Genomic DNA, 16,225 nt, shown 5'->3' on the forward strand with positions numbered 1-16,225 from the left:
CGGGCAGCAATCAGGAGCTTCCACTTACCTGTGTCATCCCATTCAGCTAGCCACTTGCCTCCTCAGACGTTGACCCCATGGGGGGAGGAAGGGGGTCTTTAGCCTCTGCTACTTTTCCCACGTTCACCGCCCAGCGATTCTTCGGCCCCTGATACGGAGCATGTTTTACATAACTATTATGTCATTAATATAATACATAGATGACAGGTTAATAACTTGGAAATAGATTTGGTACTTTAAAAATTTGGGGAGCCTGTTTCGCAAGGGGTGGGAAAGTATATGTGCATAGGTGTTAGTGTTTTTTTAATGCACTATTTATGTTGTTTGCTTTTTTTCCCTTTATTTTTTTAAAAAAATTGGAATTTTGTATTTGTATTTTAACTTTCTATGAATAAAATAAAAATAGAATTGAAAAGAAAAGAAGAAGAAGAATCGAGGCAAATGCCCACCACGCTCAATGCCTCATTTGGCATTTTGTTCTACATTATGGCTCCAAGTATTATCCATTTTTATATTCTCTCAAAAGCTGGGCCAGCATGGTTTCCTTTTCACACTGCCTGGTACTTCTCCACATTTTTTTCCTTCCATTCAATTGTGTTCGGTTCTTCAAGGCCACCTGGACAAGTCCCAGATGTTTTCTTGGCAACATTTTTCAGAAGTGATTTGCCATTGCCTCCCTCCTAGGGTTGGGACTGACTTACTGGCCCAAGTTACTCAGCTGGCTTTGTGTTCAAGGCAGTACTAGAACTCGGTCTCCTGGCTTCTAGCCTGATGCCTTTAACCACTATGCTAAAATGGGTATTTTTCTGCTCACTTGGTTCATATATGATCCATGTCATGGTTCCGAAGGAAGAAATTCTTCAAAGAACTTTGAGGCATTGTTTACCTTAAAGAATCTTTAATAAGAAAACATAGCTTCGGCACGTACACAGGTGAAGCCAAAATCTGAATTCTCCTCCCCTAAACACATAGTATCTAAGCATAATTCACTCCTTCAATTAACAGTCATTAATCACATTCTCCAATTAGTTTGAAGTGTGAACTTTCCCTCCAGTTGCATAACCTGCCATTTCTTATCTCCTCTTATTACAAACAACCTTGAAGAATACTGAGATATTGTTATGGCTAACTAATCCCCCTGCACGTTCTTCCCCCTCCCCTCCAGCACCATCTAATTCTAACTCTAAAAGTAATACACAGGTTAAATAGAAAATGTCTGCATCTTCGTATATTGTCAAAGCAAGAACATCTGATGTTAGCAGCATTGACAATCCAACTTGTTTCCTGAACCGCCTTTCATTATGCCTTCTAAGATGTCTTCATTTGGATAATTTCCCACATGCTGCATAAAATCTTTCAGACAACCCCTTCTGACTTTATGGACTGCACTGCATGGGTCTCATGCACTCTACCTTTGTTACATCTCCATTCATTATTTTGTACAAACGTAAGAGACACAATTTAAATATTGGAACAAACAATGCCAAATCAATTTGCAGTGTACATGATAACTGTATGACAACTAGAAACACTACAGAGCCATGGTGGCGCAGTGGTTAGAATGTAGCACTGCAGGCTACGTCTGTGACTGCTGGCTGCCAGCAGTTTGATTTTCACCAGCTCAATGTTGACTCAGCCTTCCATCCTTCCGAAGTCGGTAAAATGAGGAACGAGATTGCTGGGGGCAATAGGCTGACTCTGTAAACTGCTTAGAGAGGACTATAAAGCACTGTGAAATGTTATATAAATCTAAATGCTATTGCTATAATGATGCACTGAACAATTTTCTTTCTTTCCCAATTTTGTCCAGTCAGGACTCTAGGACTCTAGCATGTTAAGACTCTGAAGGATTTCTCCTATACATTCTTGAAGGTTTCCTAATTTTACTTCAGTGTCTGCACTGATTTCCCAAGGTTTCATTTCTCAGTTCATTCCTCAGTGTTTGTGATATCAACACAAGAGCCTCCTCATCCGGTTCATTCTCTTGGATATCCCTACTTGGGACAAAAAAAATAACATTGGAAATTTGAGGCAGAAACCCACTGAGTTAAACTTCTTGTTTAACTAATATAAATAGCAATAACACTTAGACTTATATACCGCTTCACAGTGCTTTACAGCCCTCTCTAAATGGTTCAGAGTCAGCATATTGCCCCCAACAATCTGGGTTTTACCAATCTCTGGAAGAATAGAAGGCTAAGTCAACCTTGAGCCAGTGAAAATCGAACTGCTGGCAAAATTAGCCTGCAATACTGCATTCTAACCACTGGTACATATGATTTCCTCCTTTTCCCACCCACAGAGGAATGTGATTGGATTAAGAATGAGAAATAACAAAAGAGACGGAAAAACAGGAAAAACACATTAGACAAAGGAAGAATAGATCAAATTTTAAGAAGGGATTAAGAACCAGCCATTTGTCTGAAATGGTGTAGGGTTCCTGCCTGAGCAGGGGGTTGGACTCGATGACCTCCACGGTCCCTTCTAACTATATTACTATTATTATTATTATTATTATTATTATTATTATTATTATTATTATTATTATTATTATTATTATTATTATTATTATTACTACTATTATTAATTTGTCAGGGTTTACTTTCCAGGAACAAAGTCACACTATTATAGGCAGGCAGGTTCACACAATTTGCCCTGAGGCCAAACTGGCTAACCAATGAGAGGCCAAGTTTACATAAAACGCAGGGTTTGACAGAACGTACCTTAAGATGATGTCCTGGTTCATTCATCCTTCTAAGGCAGGTTGAAGTGAGGAGCATTTGACCCTAGTTTAGTTTTCAGTCTCCAGAGGAAGCACGAAAGATTTCCAGGTTATACAGGGAGTCCTCGACTTACAACTCCAATTAAACCCAAAATTTCTGTGCTTAAGTGAAACATTTGTTACATGAGTTTTGCCCCATTTTACGGCTTTTTTTGCCACAGTTCTTAACTGAATCACTATAAGAAAAACCAAATGTACAGGTATAGTATAGGGGGTACCTTACTCAATAGTAGTAACTGTGAGAGGGATCTCATAGTCCTAGTGGACAATCACTTAACTATGAGCCAGCCGTGTGCTGCAGCTGCCAAAAAAGCCAACACAGTGCTAGGCAGCATTAACAGAGGGATAGAATCAAGATCACGTGAAGTATTAATACCACTTTACAATGCCTTGGTAAGGCCACACTTGGAATACTGCATCCAGTTTTGGTCACCATGATGTAAAAAAGATGTTGAGACTCTAGAAAGAGTACAGAGAAGAGCAACAAAGATGATTAGGGGACTGGAGGCTAAAACATATAAGGAACGGCTGCTGGAACTGGGTATGTCTAGTTTAACAAACAGAAGGACGAGGGGGGACATGATGTCAGTGTTCCAATATCTCAAGGGCTGCCACAAAGAAGAAGGAGTCAAGCTATTTTCCAAAGCACCTGAAGGCAGGACAAGAAGCAACGGATGGAAACTAATCAAGGAGAGAAGCAACCTAGAACTAAGGAGAAACTTCCTGACAGTTAGAACAATTAACCAGTGGAACAACCTGCCTCCAGAATAATAATAATAATAATAATAATAATAGTAAAGTTGGAAGGGACCTTGAAGGTCATCTAGTCCAACCCCCTGCTCAGGCAGGAAACCCTATACCATTTCGGACAAATGGCTGTCCAGTCTCTTCTTAAAAACTTCCAGTGTTGGAGCATTCACCGCTTCTGGAGGCAGGTTGTTCCACTGGTTAATTGTTCTCACTGNTGGCAACCCCTGAGATATTGGAACACTGCTATCATGTCCCCCCTCCAACACTGGAAGTTTTTAAGAAGAGACTGGACAGCCATTTGTCCGAAATGGTATAGGGTTTCCTGCCTGAGCAGGGGGTTGGACTAGATGACCTCCAAGGTCCCTTCCAACATTATTATTATTATTATTATTATTATTATTATTATTATTATTATTATTATTATTATTATTATTATTATTATTATTATTATTAATAATAATAATAATTATTATTATTATTAATTGATAAATTACTAACCTGGTTGTTAAGCAAATCTGGCTTCCCTGTTGACTTGCTTGACAGAAGGTAACAAAAGGGGTTCACATGATCCCAGGACACTGCGACCATCATAAATTTGAACCAATTGCCAAGCATCTGAATTTTGATCATGGGGATGCTGCGAAGATTGTAACAGAAAAATGGTCGTAAGTCACTTTTTTCAGCGCCGTTTTAACTTCGAACAGCCACTAAATGAACCATTGTTAAGTCGAGGACCACTTGCGTCTCTAAAATGGAAAACCAAAGAAACCTCCAGAAACAATAGTTTAACTACATCGCATCCAAAGAAAAAGAAAAAAGAAGAGAATCTTATGAACCAACTAATGTCAGGAAAGAAAGAGGGGAATCTGACAAGGTAACTTTAATTCTCTGCCTCTGGGGAAAATTCTGGAGAACTCTTCTTGATCAGTTTCTATCAAGGACTCAGAATGCTACAGAATACATTTAAAATTTGAATGTCTATTTCCTAGTTATTTCTTCTAATGATTTCTACGGCCACATAGAGATTTAAGGACAATCCTTTAAATGTCTTGGGTTGTAAAAGAGCAATTGAGATGAGTGCTATATAAATAGATTGTATAAGTAAATAAATCAGCATTTGAACTTATAATAACCTCATTAACCTCCTGACCCAAACCCCTGCGGGAACTTCAGAAGCCAAACTTAACCAAAAAACAAAACAAAAAACCACCCAGTACATATCGGACTAATAATAAACCATTACAGCCTAGCAAGATCTTCTGATTCATGCAACTCCTACAGCCACTTTCCCACATAATAATAATAATAATAATAATAATAATAATAATAATAATAATAATAACAACAACAACAACAACAACAACAACAACAATAATAATAATAATAATAATAATAAAAAATAAAGTTGGAAGGGACTTTGGAGGTCATCTAGTCCAACCCCCTGCTCAGGCAGGAAACCCTATAGCATTTCGGAGAAATGGCTGTCCAGTCTCTTCTTAAAAACTTCCAGTGTTGGAGCATTCACCGCTTCTGGAGGCAGGTTGTTCCACTGGTTAATTGTTCTAACTGTCAGGAAGTTTCTCCTTAGTTCTAGGTTGCTTCTCTCCTTGATTAGTTTCCACCCGTTGCTTCTTGTCCTGCCTTCAGTTGCTTTGGAGAATAGCTTGACTCCCTCTTCTTTGTGGCAGCCCCTGAGATATTGGAACACTGCTATCATGTCTCCCCTCGTCCTTAATAATAATAATAATAATAATAATAATAATAATAATAATAATAATAATAATAATAATAATAAAGTTGGAAGGGACCTTGGAGGTCATCGAGTCCAACCCCCTGCTCAGGCAGGAACCCTACACCATTTCAGACAAATGGCTGTCCAGTCTCTTCTTAAAAACTTCCAGTGTTGGAGCATTCAGAGCTTCTGGAGGCAGGTTGTTCCACTGGTTAATTGTTCTGTCAGGAAGTTTCTCCTTAGTTCTAGGTTGCTTCTCTCCTTGATCAGTTTCCACCCGTTGCTTCTCGTCTTGCCTTCAGGCGCCTTGAAGAATAGCTTGACTCTCTCTTCTTTGGGGCAGCCCCTGAGATATTGGAACACTGCTATCATGTCCCCCCTCGTCCTTCTCTTCGTTAAACTAGACATACCCAATTCCAGCAGCCGTTCCTTATATCTTCTTAGCCTAATCCACACTTTTTCAAACATGGAGCAATTAAGAGTGTAAAGTTGCACCCAGAGTGTAAAGTTGCCAATTTTGACAAAACAGGCCTAATCGGGCACACAGCGCGAATGCTGCATCTCAGCCCTACCTGCCCCTCGGTCCCTGCAACGTTTCCCTCCTTTGTCTGCTGGCAGAACGCCTTTGCAGTCATGGGGAAAGGCGGGAAAGCAGCACCCCAGTCCCGAAGCCAGCAGGACTTCAGGCCAGGAATAACAAAATAACAGATTTGGAAGGGACCTTGGAGGTCTTCTAATCCAAAGGTCCCCAACTTTTTGGGCACCAGGGACCGGTGCCATGGAGAAAGGGTTTTCTGCAGACCAGAGGGGTGTGTGGTTTTGAATACTGCCTGCGTCCTGAGGATGGAGCTTTGCTTGTTTGTGCAGCCTGCTTGTTGGGGACCCGTTATAGTCCAACCCCCTGCTCAGGCAGGAAGCCCTGTACCACGGGTCGGCAACCCGCAGCTCCAGAGCCGCATGTGGCTCTTTCAGCCTTCTCCTGTGGCTCCCAGCCTCCTCCGCCATTTGCAGAGAGACAGAGAGAGGCACTTGCGCTTCCCTTCTCTCCCCCCCCTCTCTCTGTGTAAAAAAAGGGTGGTCTCATGCGGTTCTCCAAGCTGACAAGCTTATTGGGCGGGGCTTCTCTTTTGCTGCGTCTCTGCAGGAAGCAGGAAGCAGCAGAAAGCTGCAAGCAGCATCTCTCTCTTTCTCTCTCTCTCTCTCTCACACACACACACACATACACACTGAGTGGGGGAAGAGGACTGGCAGACCAAGGGCAGGAGAGAGCCAGCCAATAAGAATGTGTGTCAGCTTGTCGGAGAACAGCGTGAAGCCAGCTTGCCAGGTGAGCAGAAGATCGGAGAGAGGGGGAGGGGGGAGAGGAAAGATAGGGAGAGGAAGAGAGAGACAGAGAGGGAGAAGAGGACGGAGAGAGAGGAAGAGAGGGGGAGAAAAAGAGGGAGAGAGAGGGGGAGGGGGGCCCCGGAAAACTGATGCACAGCACCTTCTATTTCTTTTTAATTAAACTCTTCAATCAAGCCTCCCCCTCCGGCTCTCTGTGAAAAACAAGGAACGGTTGCTGGAACTGGGTATGTCTAGTTTAACAAAGAGAAGGACGAGGGGGGACATGATAGCAGTGTTTCAGTAAGGAACTAAGGAGAAACTTCCTGACAGTTAGAACAATTAACCAGTGGAACAACCTGCCTCCAGAAGCGGTGAATGCTCCAACACTGGAAGTCTTTAAGAAGAGACTGGACAGCCATTTGTATAGGGTTTTCTGCCTGAGCAGGGGGTTGGAGTAGATGACCTCCAAGGTCCCTTCTAACTATTATTATTATTATTATTATTATTATTAATAACAACGGTTGGAAGGGACCTTGGAGGTCATCTAGTCCAACCTGCTAGGGGCTCAGGCAGGAAACCCTATACCATTTCAGACAAATGGCTGTCCAGTCTCTTCTTAAAGACTTCCAGTGTTGGAGCATTCACCGCTTCTGGAGGCAGGTTGTTCCACTGGTTAATTATAATAATAATGATAAAGTTGGAAGGGACCTTGGAGGTCATCTAGTCCAACCCCCTGCTCAGGCAGGAAACCCTATACCATTTCAGACAGATGGCTGTCCAGTCTCTTCTTAAAAACCTCCAGTGTTGGAGCATTCACCGCTTCTGGAGGCAGGTCGTTCCACTGGTTAATTGTTCTAACCGTCAGGAACTTTCTCCTTAGTTCTAGGTTGCTTCTCTCCTTGATTAGTTTCCACCCGTTGCTTCTTGTCCTGCCTTCAGGCGCCTTGGAGAATAGCTTGACTCCCTCTTCTTTGTGGCAGCCCCTGATATAGTGGAACAATTGTTCTGTCAGGAAGTTTCTCCTTAGTTCTAGGTTGCTTCTAGGGAAGGAGGAAGTAAGGAGAACCCCTTCTGAAGAGACTGACCCAGAGGCCTAACTCGACTGTTTTAACGGGAACTCTTAGACAGGCAACCAATGACAGGGGCCTTGCCTCCTACTCCCATGCCCATCATCCCTGCCCTCCCCCTTCCCCTCAGGTGCGCTCCTCTTTCACGCCCTTTCGAGGAATCCTGGCACTCTGCGCAGACTCGTCCAGGGACCGCGCTCTGCCAAGAGAAGGGAACGCCAGGAGTTTCCCCATTGGTCCACTGGAGGGCGAACGTCACAGCTGGCTTTCCAGAGGAGGCGAGGCGTCATAAACGCCTGCCGCTCTGGGACGCCATACTCGCTCTCCTTAACCCCTGGAGCTCCGCGGGAGGCGAAGAGGCTACGGGAGCGTCTCGCGGGTAAGAGATTCGCACGTGTCTTGGGGAGGGGGATATTCCCGTGCAAAAGGAGACGAGGAGGGGGAGACCCGTGCAGGGCCCTCCTCCGGGTGCAATCCCGGGTCCCATGTTCCCCAGATGCCCTCTCCATGCAGGGGGGGAAGCGGAGCTCCAGAGTAGCAGCTGCAGTAGAAGAACCGGGGATCCCAGGAAGGCGGCGGGGATCCGGGTGTCCCTTCCCGCCCCGTATCCAGGGAAGAAGAGCCCGAGTGGGGGAAGACGAGGGTCGGCCTGGCGGAGGCACAGCAGGAGAGGAAAGAAGCCAGGCGAGGAGGCAGGGTTGTGTGAACCTGCCTGCGTGTCAAAGGGAGACACGGATCTCCAAAGGCCACCCAGAAGAAGGGAAAGGGGGCACCCCCAGCCAGGGTCGTTTCCTGCCATTTCATTGGATGTGAACTGATGTTTCATGGTTTGTTCACCTGTTTGGGGGTCTGGCAGGTTGTGTGAACCCTGCTTGGAGGTGAATGTAGAATAGATCAACATTTTTAAAAGGGGAAACTTTCCTTGTAAGGAAAAATAGTATGGGAAGTCAGCCCCCCAGAGAAGGAAATATTAAAAGGGCAGGAAAATATATTTTCTCAAAGGATCTTAAAGAGACAGAAAAGCATGCCCAGTTTTTCTTAATAGCCCCAAGTCTGCCTCCCCCAAGCAGAAACCACCTCTATACAAATGCAGATGTAACCATCAGGAATGTTGGAGCTAGGAGATTAGGAAGACAAAGACCTAAAATCTGCGTACCCCACCTGAGACAGGACATGGTAGGATTAACTCACCAAGGCCAAAGGGCACACCCAAACTCAGGTCAGAATACATGACACAGGAAATAGCCTCAAAACAGGAACAGGAAATAACTCCAAACGAAAGGCTGGGGGGGGGGTATAAAAAAATCTACTCCCTACATGTGCTAAGTCCTTTTTTTTCCCACTTCTCTTGCTGCCAGAACCATCTTCCTGTCTGATCTCCTCTCCAATAAACTACAACCTTTTCCCCAAAGCAGTTGCCATGTTTATTCCCAGCTTGGATGAACCATGGTGAAGACCTTTCTTCCAACAATAGTGTACCACACAAATGCGCACATCTACCCACAAAAAGAGGACTTATCTGCTCAGGGACACTGGAATCCTATACCAGTTTCGGAAAAGTATTTATTTCCATGGGAATGAGTCTTGTTCAATGGTTAAAATTCTGCACTTTCTAATTCTTGGAATTTATTTTCTTTTCTATCTCAGATGACACAAAGGGGAAACCATTTGTACCTGTTTGCGTACAAAATTATTTCTTGGGGAGCGAGTTCTAAACGGTCATCTGTGGTCCTGGTGGCTACGGGATCGGTCCTATGAATGAAAAAAGCGTTTGGAAATGGTCTTTGTGAATGAAAAGGCATTTAAAGATCTACAGGATTCCTTGGACCCATTTGGAATTGTATTACAAGACGGGGACAGAATGGAGACGCAACTTTTAGCAAATGAAGCAACTGGAAAAGGCCCTCCAGTTATTCAGCCTGGCAGCTGTGGGCATAGCTGGACGAGAACTGGGCAAGATATCCTGGAGGAGGAAACCATGGTCTGCTCAAATGTTCAGCCCTGGATCTTCAAGAGAGTCCAACATCAGAAGGCTCCCCAAAGACTTTGCAGCCGACTCCACAACTTTTGTTGCCGATGGTTGAGACCAGAAAAGCATACTAAAGCCCAGATGATGGACCTAGTTGTTCTGGAGCAGTTCCTGGCCCGTCTGTCCCCAGAGATGGAGAGCTGGATGCTGGAATGTGGAGCAGAAACCAGCTCCCAAGCGGTGGCCCTGGTTGAAAGCTTGCTCCTGAGCCAGGCGGAGGAGAAGAAAGAACAGGTCGACTTGCAGGTGAGAGACCGTCATCTGGGGACTCCAGTAGGGAATAAAGAATGGGGTTGCATTCTTCATCCTTCCATTCCAGACATCTCTGGCACTCATAGTACATAGAGGTCCTTCACTAATTCTGGTAGGACATTGTTCCATTATGCGTTGTAGGAATTAAATTGGGGACAGCTGTTCCTTTGATTACCACCTCCTTGGTGATGCTGGGAACTCTGAAACTGTTCAGAGAACAAGAATCCACTTCGTGTTGTGTTATGTCTCTTGTTGGGGGGCAACAGGCTGACTTTGTAAACCGCTTAGAGAGGGCTGGTAAAGCACTGTGAAATGGTATATAAGTCTAAGCGCTATTGCTGTTAATTCCACTTCTTTTCTCCTGCCTCCTATTTCAAGTCCTTCGCTGGGGAGGTCAGGGATCCATCAAATCCCTCTCAGATGCTGCTTTTCAGGAGGATCGCTCAGGAAGATCCAAGTCAGGATACATCAGGAGGTAATTGAAGATCTTTCTATTCCACAGTGAGGTCCCAGCTGTCTCATCTTCTTTATGTATTCTATTATCCCTACTAGCTGTACCCAGCCACGCGTTGCTGTGGCTCAGTCTGGTTAAATGGAAAAGAAAGAAAAGAGAAAGCGCACGTTTCTAATATGTTTAATTTCACAATGCTTGTGGGTATACAATATTTTTTGTTGTTCCATTGTCTGTGCATCAATTCCAACGCAATGTCACACGAAATAATTAAATCAAAATGAAAATAAATCAATCTATGAAAATTCAATTTAACAATGCAATCGGAAACATTGAAATGGAATAGTAAAATTGGAAATTTGGAAATTGTAAATGGATCGTAAATCGGAAACATTGAAATGGAATGGTAAAATCGTAGCGTGTGTTGCTTTTACGTCCAACAGATGGCGCAGTTTTTCAAAAACATGTTTTTACCTGTCACAGGTGTGACATCTATATAATATAGGTATATAAAAACACGCGCGTATTCGAATGCAACATTGTGTCAAAATTTCAAATCAATCTGTGAAGAACTTTCGGAGATTTAAGATTTTGAACAAACGAACATTTACATTTTTATTTATATAGATAAATTACTTTAATTATGTATTTTAAAATTCTGTATCCCTTACAGGAAAGAGTCAAATGAAGTTGTCTGCTCTTTATGATGGAGATGAAATAGTGATAAAACTTCCAACTCAAGTAAGAGGGGAAAATTAATTTATTAGAGTTACGTTTTCCCTTTTCTTCAGGAAATGAAGCTGATGTACAAAGCATTTTCTCCTCACAGTTGTTCCTCTTGTTTGGGCTGGGTTATTTTTGTGTTCCTCAGCAAATGGAAAGGGGAATAGAAGATTCAAGTTGCTATCAGTCAGCTTAGTTTTCTTTGAAGTCATTTGGATCCCGTGGTTTGTAATTTCTACCATTACCAGGAAATATTTTTAAAGTCCTGCTCTTCACTCTTCTTCTGGTTACTCTTCCTGGAATAATAATAATAATAATAATAATAATAATAATAATAATAATAATAATAATAATAATAATAATAATAATAATAATAATAAAGTTGGAAGGGACCTTGGAGGTCATCTAGTCCAACCCCCTGCTCAGGCAGGAAACCCTATACCATTTCAGACAAATTGTCCTGAAGTGGTTTCATGTGGCTTACGAAGCCATCCTAGAAACAGGGAACAGCCCCCACTGCCTTGGCCCTGGCCCACGCCAGCCAGGAGCCAATGTACAATTTTGTGGTGGCCATCTATGCTGAAATGCATTCAGTCTTAGCTCCATAAGCCCCCCCCCCACATGGCCTGAGAGGAACAGTGAGGTTCCTCCAGTGGACCATGCCTTGGCACTTGCCCCGGTCCCACCCCCTTCTGCCAGAGACCCTCAGATCTATCCCACTCCTGCCCAGGCCCCCACAGGCACCCTTGATACGAACGATGTACAGCTGGCCACGCCCACCCAGCAGGCCACACCCACTCCATCCATGCCCACTCAGGCCACACCCACCCTGGCCACACCCACCCACCCCCCTGAGGGCAACTGCAATGCTGATGCGTCCCTCAATGAAATTGAGTTTGACACCCCTGCTCTAGAAAGAGTGCAGAGAAGAGCAACAAATATGATGTGGGGACTGGAGGCTAAAACATATAAAGAACGGTTGCTGGAATTGGGTATGTCTAGTTTAATGAAGAGAAGGACGAGGGGGACATGATAGCAGTGTTCCAATATCTCAGGGGCTGCCACAAAGAAGAGGGAGTCAAGCTATTTTCCAAAGTGCCAATTAAGTGCCAGTTAGACCAATTAACCAGTGGAACAACCTGCCTCCAGAAGCAGTGGATGCTCCAACACTGGAAGTTTTTAAGAAGAGACTGGACAGCCATTTGTCCGAAATGGTATAGTGTTTCCTGCCTGAGCAGGGGGTTGGACTAGATGACCTCCAAGGTCCCTTCCAACTTTATTATTATTATTATTATGGATCATCGCACAGTCAGCCAGATGTTCAGACTGGATTTGGCATTTTGTCTACCTATCGAGTCCTTACCAAGGACCTGGGATAGGCAGATGTGGATGTTTGATGATATTACAGATATCGTCGCAGGATGGAAGCAGTTCTTAGTAAGGCCGCCTTTTGCAATTGACTAACGGCAAATTTGTCAGTGCCAATGGTGTTCAAGTGGTGCTCCAGTTGTTTTGGGATTGCACCCAAGGCGCCTATTACTATTGGTACTACCCTTGCTTGCTTTTGATTATTATTATTATTATTAATTATTATTGTTGTTGTTGTTGTTGTTGTTGTTATTATTATTATTATTATTATTATTATTATTATTATTATTATTATTATTATTATTATTATTATTATTATCTGTAGCTCGGGTGCAGGATGAGGGCGGTGTGTTCTCCGAGCTTGTAGGTTGGTTTCCGAACGTTTCGTCACCAGGCTAGGCAGCATCTTCAGCGGAGTTTAGGGGATGTCAGTGTCAGTGTTTTGTTTATAGCGGCTTCAGGTGTAGGTGTGTCAAGTGAGGGTCTTATGATGGGATAGGTATAAGTCATCATGGAGAGGCTTGTGATGGGTCTTATGATAGGGTGGTTACGTCAGGTCAAGGTCATTGGGAGATGAACTGGTGGGAGTTGGGGGGGCATCACAAGACCCTCACTTGACACCCACACCTGAAGCCCTTAAAACAGAAGAACACTGATACTGACATCCCCTGAACTCTGCTGAAGAGGTTACCTAGTCCTAGCCTGGTAACGAAACGTTCGGAAACCAACCCACAAGCTCGGAGAACGAACCTTCACCCTCCTAGGATTGTTTCTTACGGGGACATCATAAGTCTTTTGCTGAAATGCTAGAAAGAATCCCCTCCTCTCATTTCCTTCCACAAACAGGGAAAGAATTGGGGTCAGTGATAGTTAGGGATTCTAAGGCCCATCTGCAAGTTGATTCTCTCCAGATCATGGGAGTCTTTTGATAATGGATAGATGGATGGATGGCTGGATGGATGGATGGATCAATAGATATGGAAGTGAGGTTACTTTCACTGAATGGCACTGAAAGTCTTGCAGAATCAATCAAATTGATAAAATTCTGCCCAAAATTATTTTTTTCAGTCAAAGGTTGTTGGCTCCTTCTATGTTCTCACATAAACCCTGGAATCCTATCAAGCACAGACATTTAACTTAGTACATGCCTTTGCTTTGGGAATTTGGGAACAATAGAACAGATCTTACAAATCCTTATGGGCTTGTTCTGTTCTCTTTTTCTTTGTTCAGGAGGATCTCGCGGCCTTCAAGGAGGTGGCGGTGTATTTTTCCGAGGAGGAGTGGTCTCAGCTGGATCCTGACCAAAAAGCGCTGCATTGGGAAGTCATGCTGGAAAATTATAGGAACGTGACCTCTCTGGGTAAGAGTGTGCTACTCACCAGAGAGTTTGAGAAGACATCCTTTAATTAGATGCCGTCGGCTGTTTCTTATTTAAAAAAATCCCCATCCAAGTGTCATCTCCTGAGAGGGAGAAGGATTAGGTCAATGTGTTGATGCTTTGATACATCTTTTGTTATTTCTCATCTGGCGAATTTTTCCATTTCCCTTTCAAGAGTGACAAACTAACTCCTTGGCTTGAGGAGATGCTCAGTTCCATCACACTGACTCCAGCTTTTTGGTCCCAGATGCTTTCCCATCTGTGCTAGGATTGTCACTGATACAGGCTCTCGGATTAATGACTAAATCGATTTACTGTTTTTTGAGGTTTCTAGTGGAATTGGCTTCTTCTTCTTCTTGTGCCATATCCATTATCGGACGTTGGCGATCATGTTGGCAATCCTGTTTTTATCAGCAGCCGCACGAAAAAGTGCTGCTGAGTTTTGTCCAAACCAGTCCCTTAGATTTTGAAGCCATGATGTTCTTCTTCTGTCTGGACCTCGTTTGCCTTCAATCTTTCCCTAGAGGATTAAATGGAGTATGCTGTATTTTTCTGGGTGTCACATCACATGTCCGAAATATTCTAATTTTCGTTTTTTAATTTTTTTGATGATTTCCCTTGGCTTTCCCAGGCGGCTTATCACCTCCTCATTTCTGATCTTGTCAACCCAGCTTTGTGGAACCGTCCAATAAATGCTAGGTTTTCTCCCAATATCTCCTTGAACGTTTCCCTGTTTGTTCCTTAACTGAGAGCAGATTCTGCTTGAGATTTCAATATGTTCAGATAATTCTGAACAAAAAAAGATGCTTTAGATACTAATCATGTCCATACTATGCCACTGTAAGTATGCCACTGTGCAATAAACCCTTCTTGAGGGGGGATGGGCAATCTTGAAACATGAAAAGTAAACAAATAAATAAAAAAAAAACCCCAGTGTTGTCGAGTTTGGGTAATGAAATGTCTGCAAGAAAACAACCAAGCACAGAGAGCACCAAAGGACACCTCAGTGGAACAACCAGTGGAACAACCTGCCTCCAGAAGCGGTGAATGCTCCAACACTGGAAGTTTTTAAGAAGAGACTGGACAGCTATTTGTCCAAAATGATATAGGGTTTCCTGCCTGAGCAGGGGGTTGGACTAGATGACCTCCAAGGTCCCTTCCAACATCATCATCATCATTTCAACCCTGATCTATAAATATTCTCCTTTATTGATAGAGAAATTGGTATTTGGCAAATTTTTGGAAGGAAATTCTTAATACTTTCTATAGTTTGATTATTTTTCTTGCCTAACATTGTTATGAGTTCCATTTCTCTTTTCCTTTGAAGGTAATAATGGGGAGGAGAATCAAGATAGCAGGGAACCATTCCAAGTGATCAGTCGTGGAGACAGAACAGAAAAGCCGGCAAATCAGATGGAAGAAAAAAGGCATGAGAAAAATAAGTTGAATAATTGGAATTGGGAAAGCTCATCTTCTGTTTATGCTCCAGTACACGGGTCGGCAACCCGCGGCTCTGGAGCCAGATGCGACTCTTTCAGCCTTCTACTGCGGCTTCCGGTCCTCCTCCTCCATTTGCAGTCCCACAAAAAAAAAAAAAAAGTGGGACTAAAAAAGTTAAATCGATCAATTCCAACTTCTCACACACAAAAAAAAGATCTCGCAAATTTGGAATTGATTGATTGAACTTCTTTTGTTTATGGGACTGTCCACAAACTTCTTTTTTTCTTGGGACTGCAAGTGGCGGCGGCCGAGGAAGAGACGGAGGCCTGCTGGAAAGAAGATGCGTGGGTCAGATGGGGCGTGCGGGGAACGGGGGGTTTCTGCCAACAAATGGAGCTGGGGAAACGGGCTGGGTGGGGGGAGCTGCCAATGCCACTGCCATGATCCCCCCTCCCCAGCCACCCAGCCACCATTGCTGATATTCTCACCTGGCCTCACGCTCTTCTTCTTCTCGTCTTCCACACTCAAATTGGCTGCTAGCGGCTTGGATGGCTCTGCTCCGTCCGAGTTGAAGAAAACTGCTTTCTGCTGGCCTCCGTTTTCTTCAACTTGGACGGAGCAGAGCCCCCCAAGCCGCTAGCAGCTGATTTGAGTGCAGCGGAGAAGAGCGTTTCCTCAGGAACCGCCCAAAGCTCCGCAGCTGGAAGAGCTTCTGCCGAGGCTGCTTTAGGAAGGTGTCTCCAGCCTCGAAGCCGCTTAGCACCTTAGCACTGAAGGAAAGGGCAGCTCTTTATAGCCGCCGCGTGCTCTCGCCCCAGGGAGCGCCTTTTATGCACGAGGCGCCTGCCTCATTCACGCTGAGGAAGGTGGCCAGAAGCGGTGGCGCGAGGTGCCTTCCCACTCGATAAGGCTGAGGCAAGGTAAAGG

General features: G+C 43.9%; 2 protein-coding genes across 2 annotated transcripts in view; one reads left to right on the plus strand and one right to left on the minus strand.

Annotated features, from left to right (window-relative positions):
- Positions 1 to 16,225, minus strand: part of LOC107294204 (zinc finger protein 208-like) — a 131,542-nt gene that overhangs the window by 17,111 nt on the left and 98,206 nt on the right. The gene's annotated exons all lie outside the window — the stretch shown is intronic.
- Positions 9,922 to 16,225, plus strand: part of LOC107294205 (general transcription factor II-I repeat domain-containing protein 2-like) — a 12,498-nt gene continuing 6,194 nt past the window's right edge. Inside the window, exons 1-5 of the mRNA XM_015823416.1 lie at positions 9,922 to 9,932; positions 10,317 to 10,413; positions 11,063 to 11,130; positions 13,711 to 13,840; positions 15,186 to 15,285. Coding sequence (XP_015678902.1) covers positions 10,359 to 10,413; positions 11,063 to 11,130; positions 13,711 to 13,840; positions 15,186 to 15,285 — 353 coding nt within the window. The 5' untranslated portion in view covers positions 9,922 to 9,932; positions 10,317 to 10,358. The remainder of the gene's footprint in view (positions 9,933 to 10,316; positions 10,414 to 11,062; positions 11,131 to 13,710; positions 13,841 to 15,185; positions 15,286 to 16,225) is intronic.

Source organism: Protobothrops mucrosquamatus, unplaced genomic scaffold (assembly GCF_001527695.2).
Source record: "Protobothrops mucrosquamatus isolate PMUCROS unplaced genomic scaffold, P.Mucros_1.0 scaffold1862, whole genome shotgun sequence".
Classification (NCBI taxonomy): Eukaryota; Metazoa; Chordata; class Lepidosauria; order Squamata; family Viperidae; genus Protobothrops; species Protobothrops mucrosquamatus.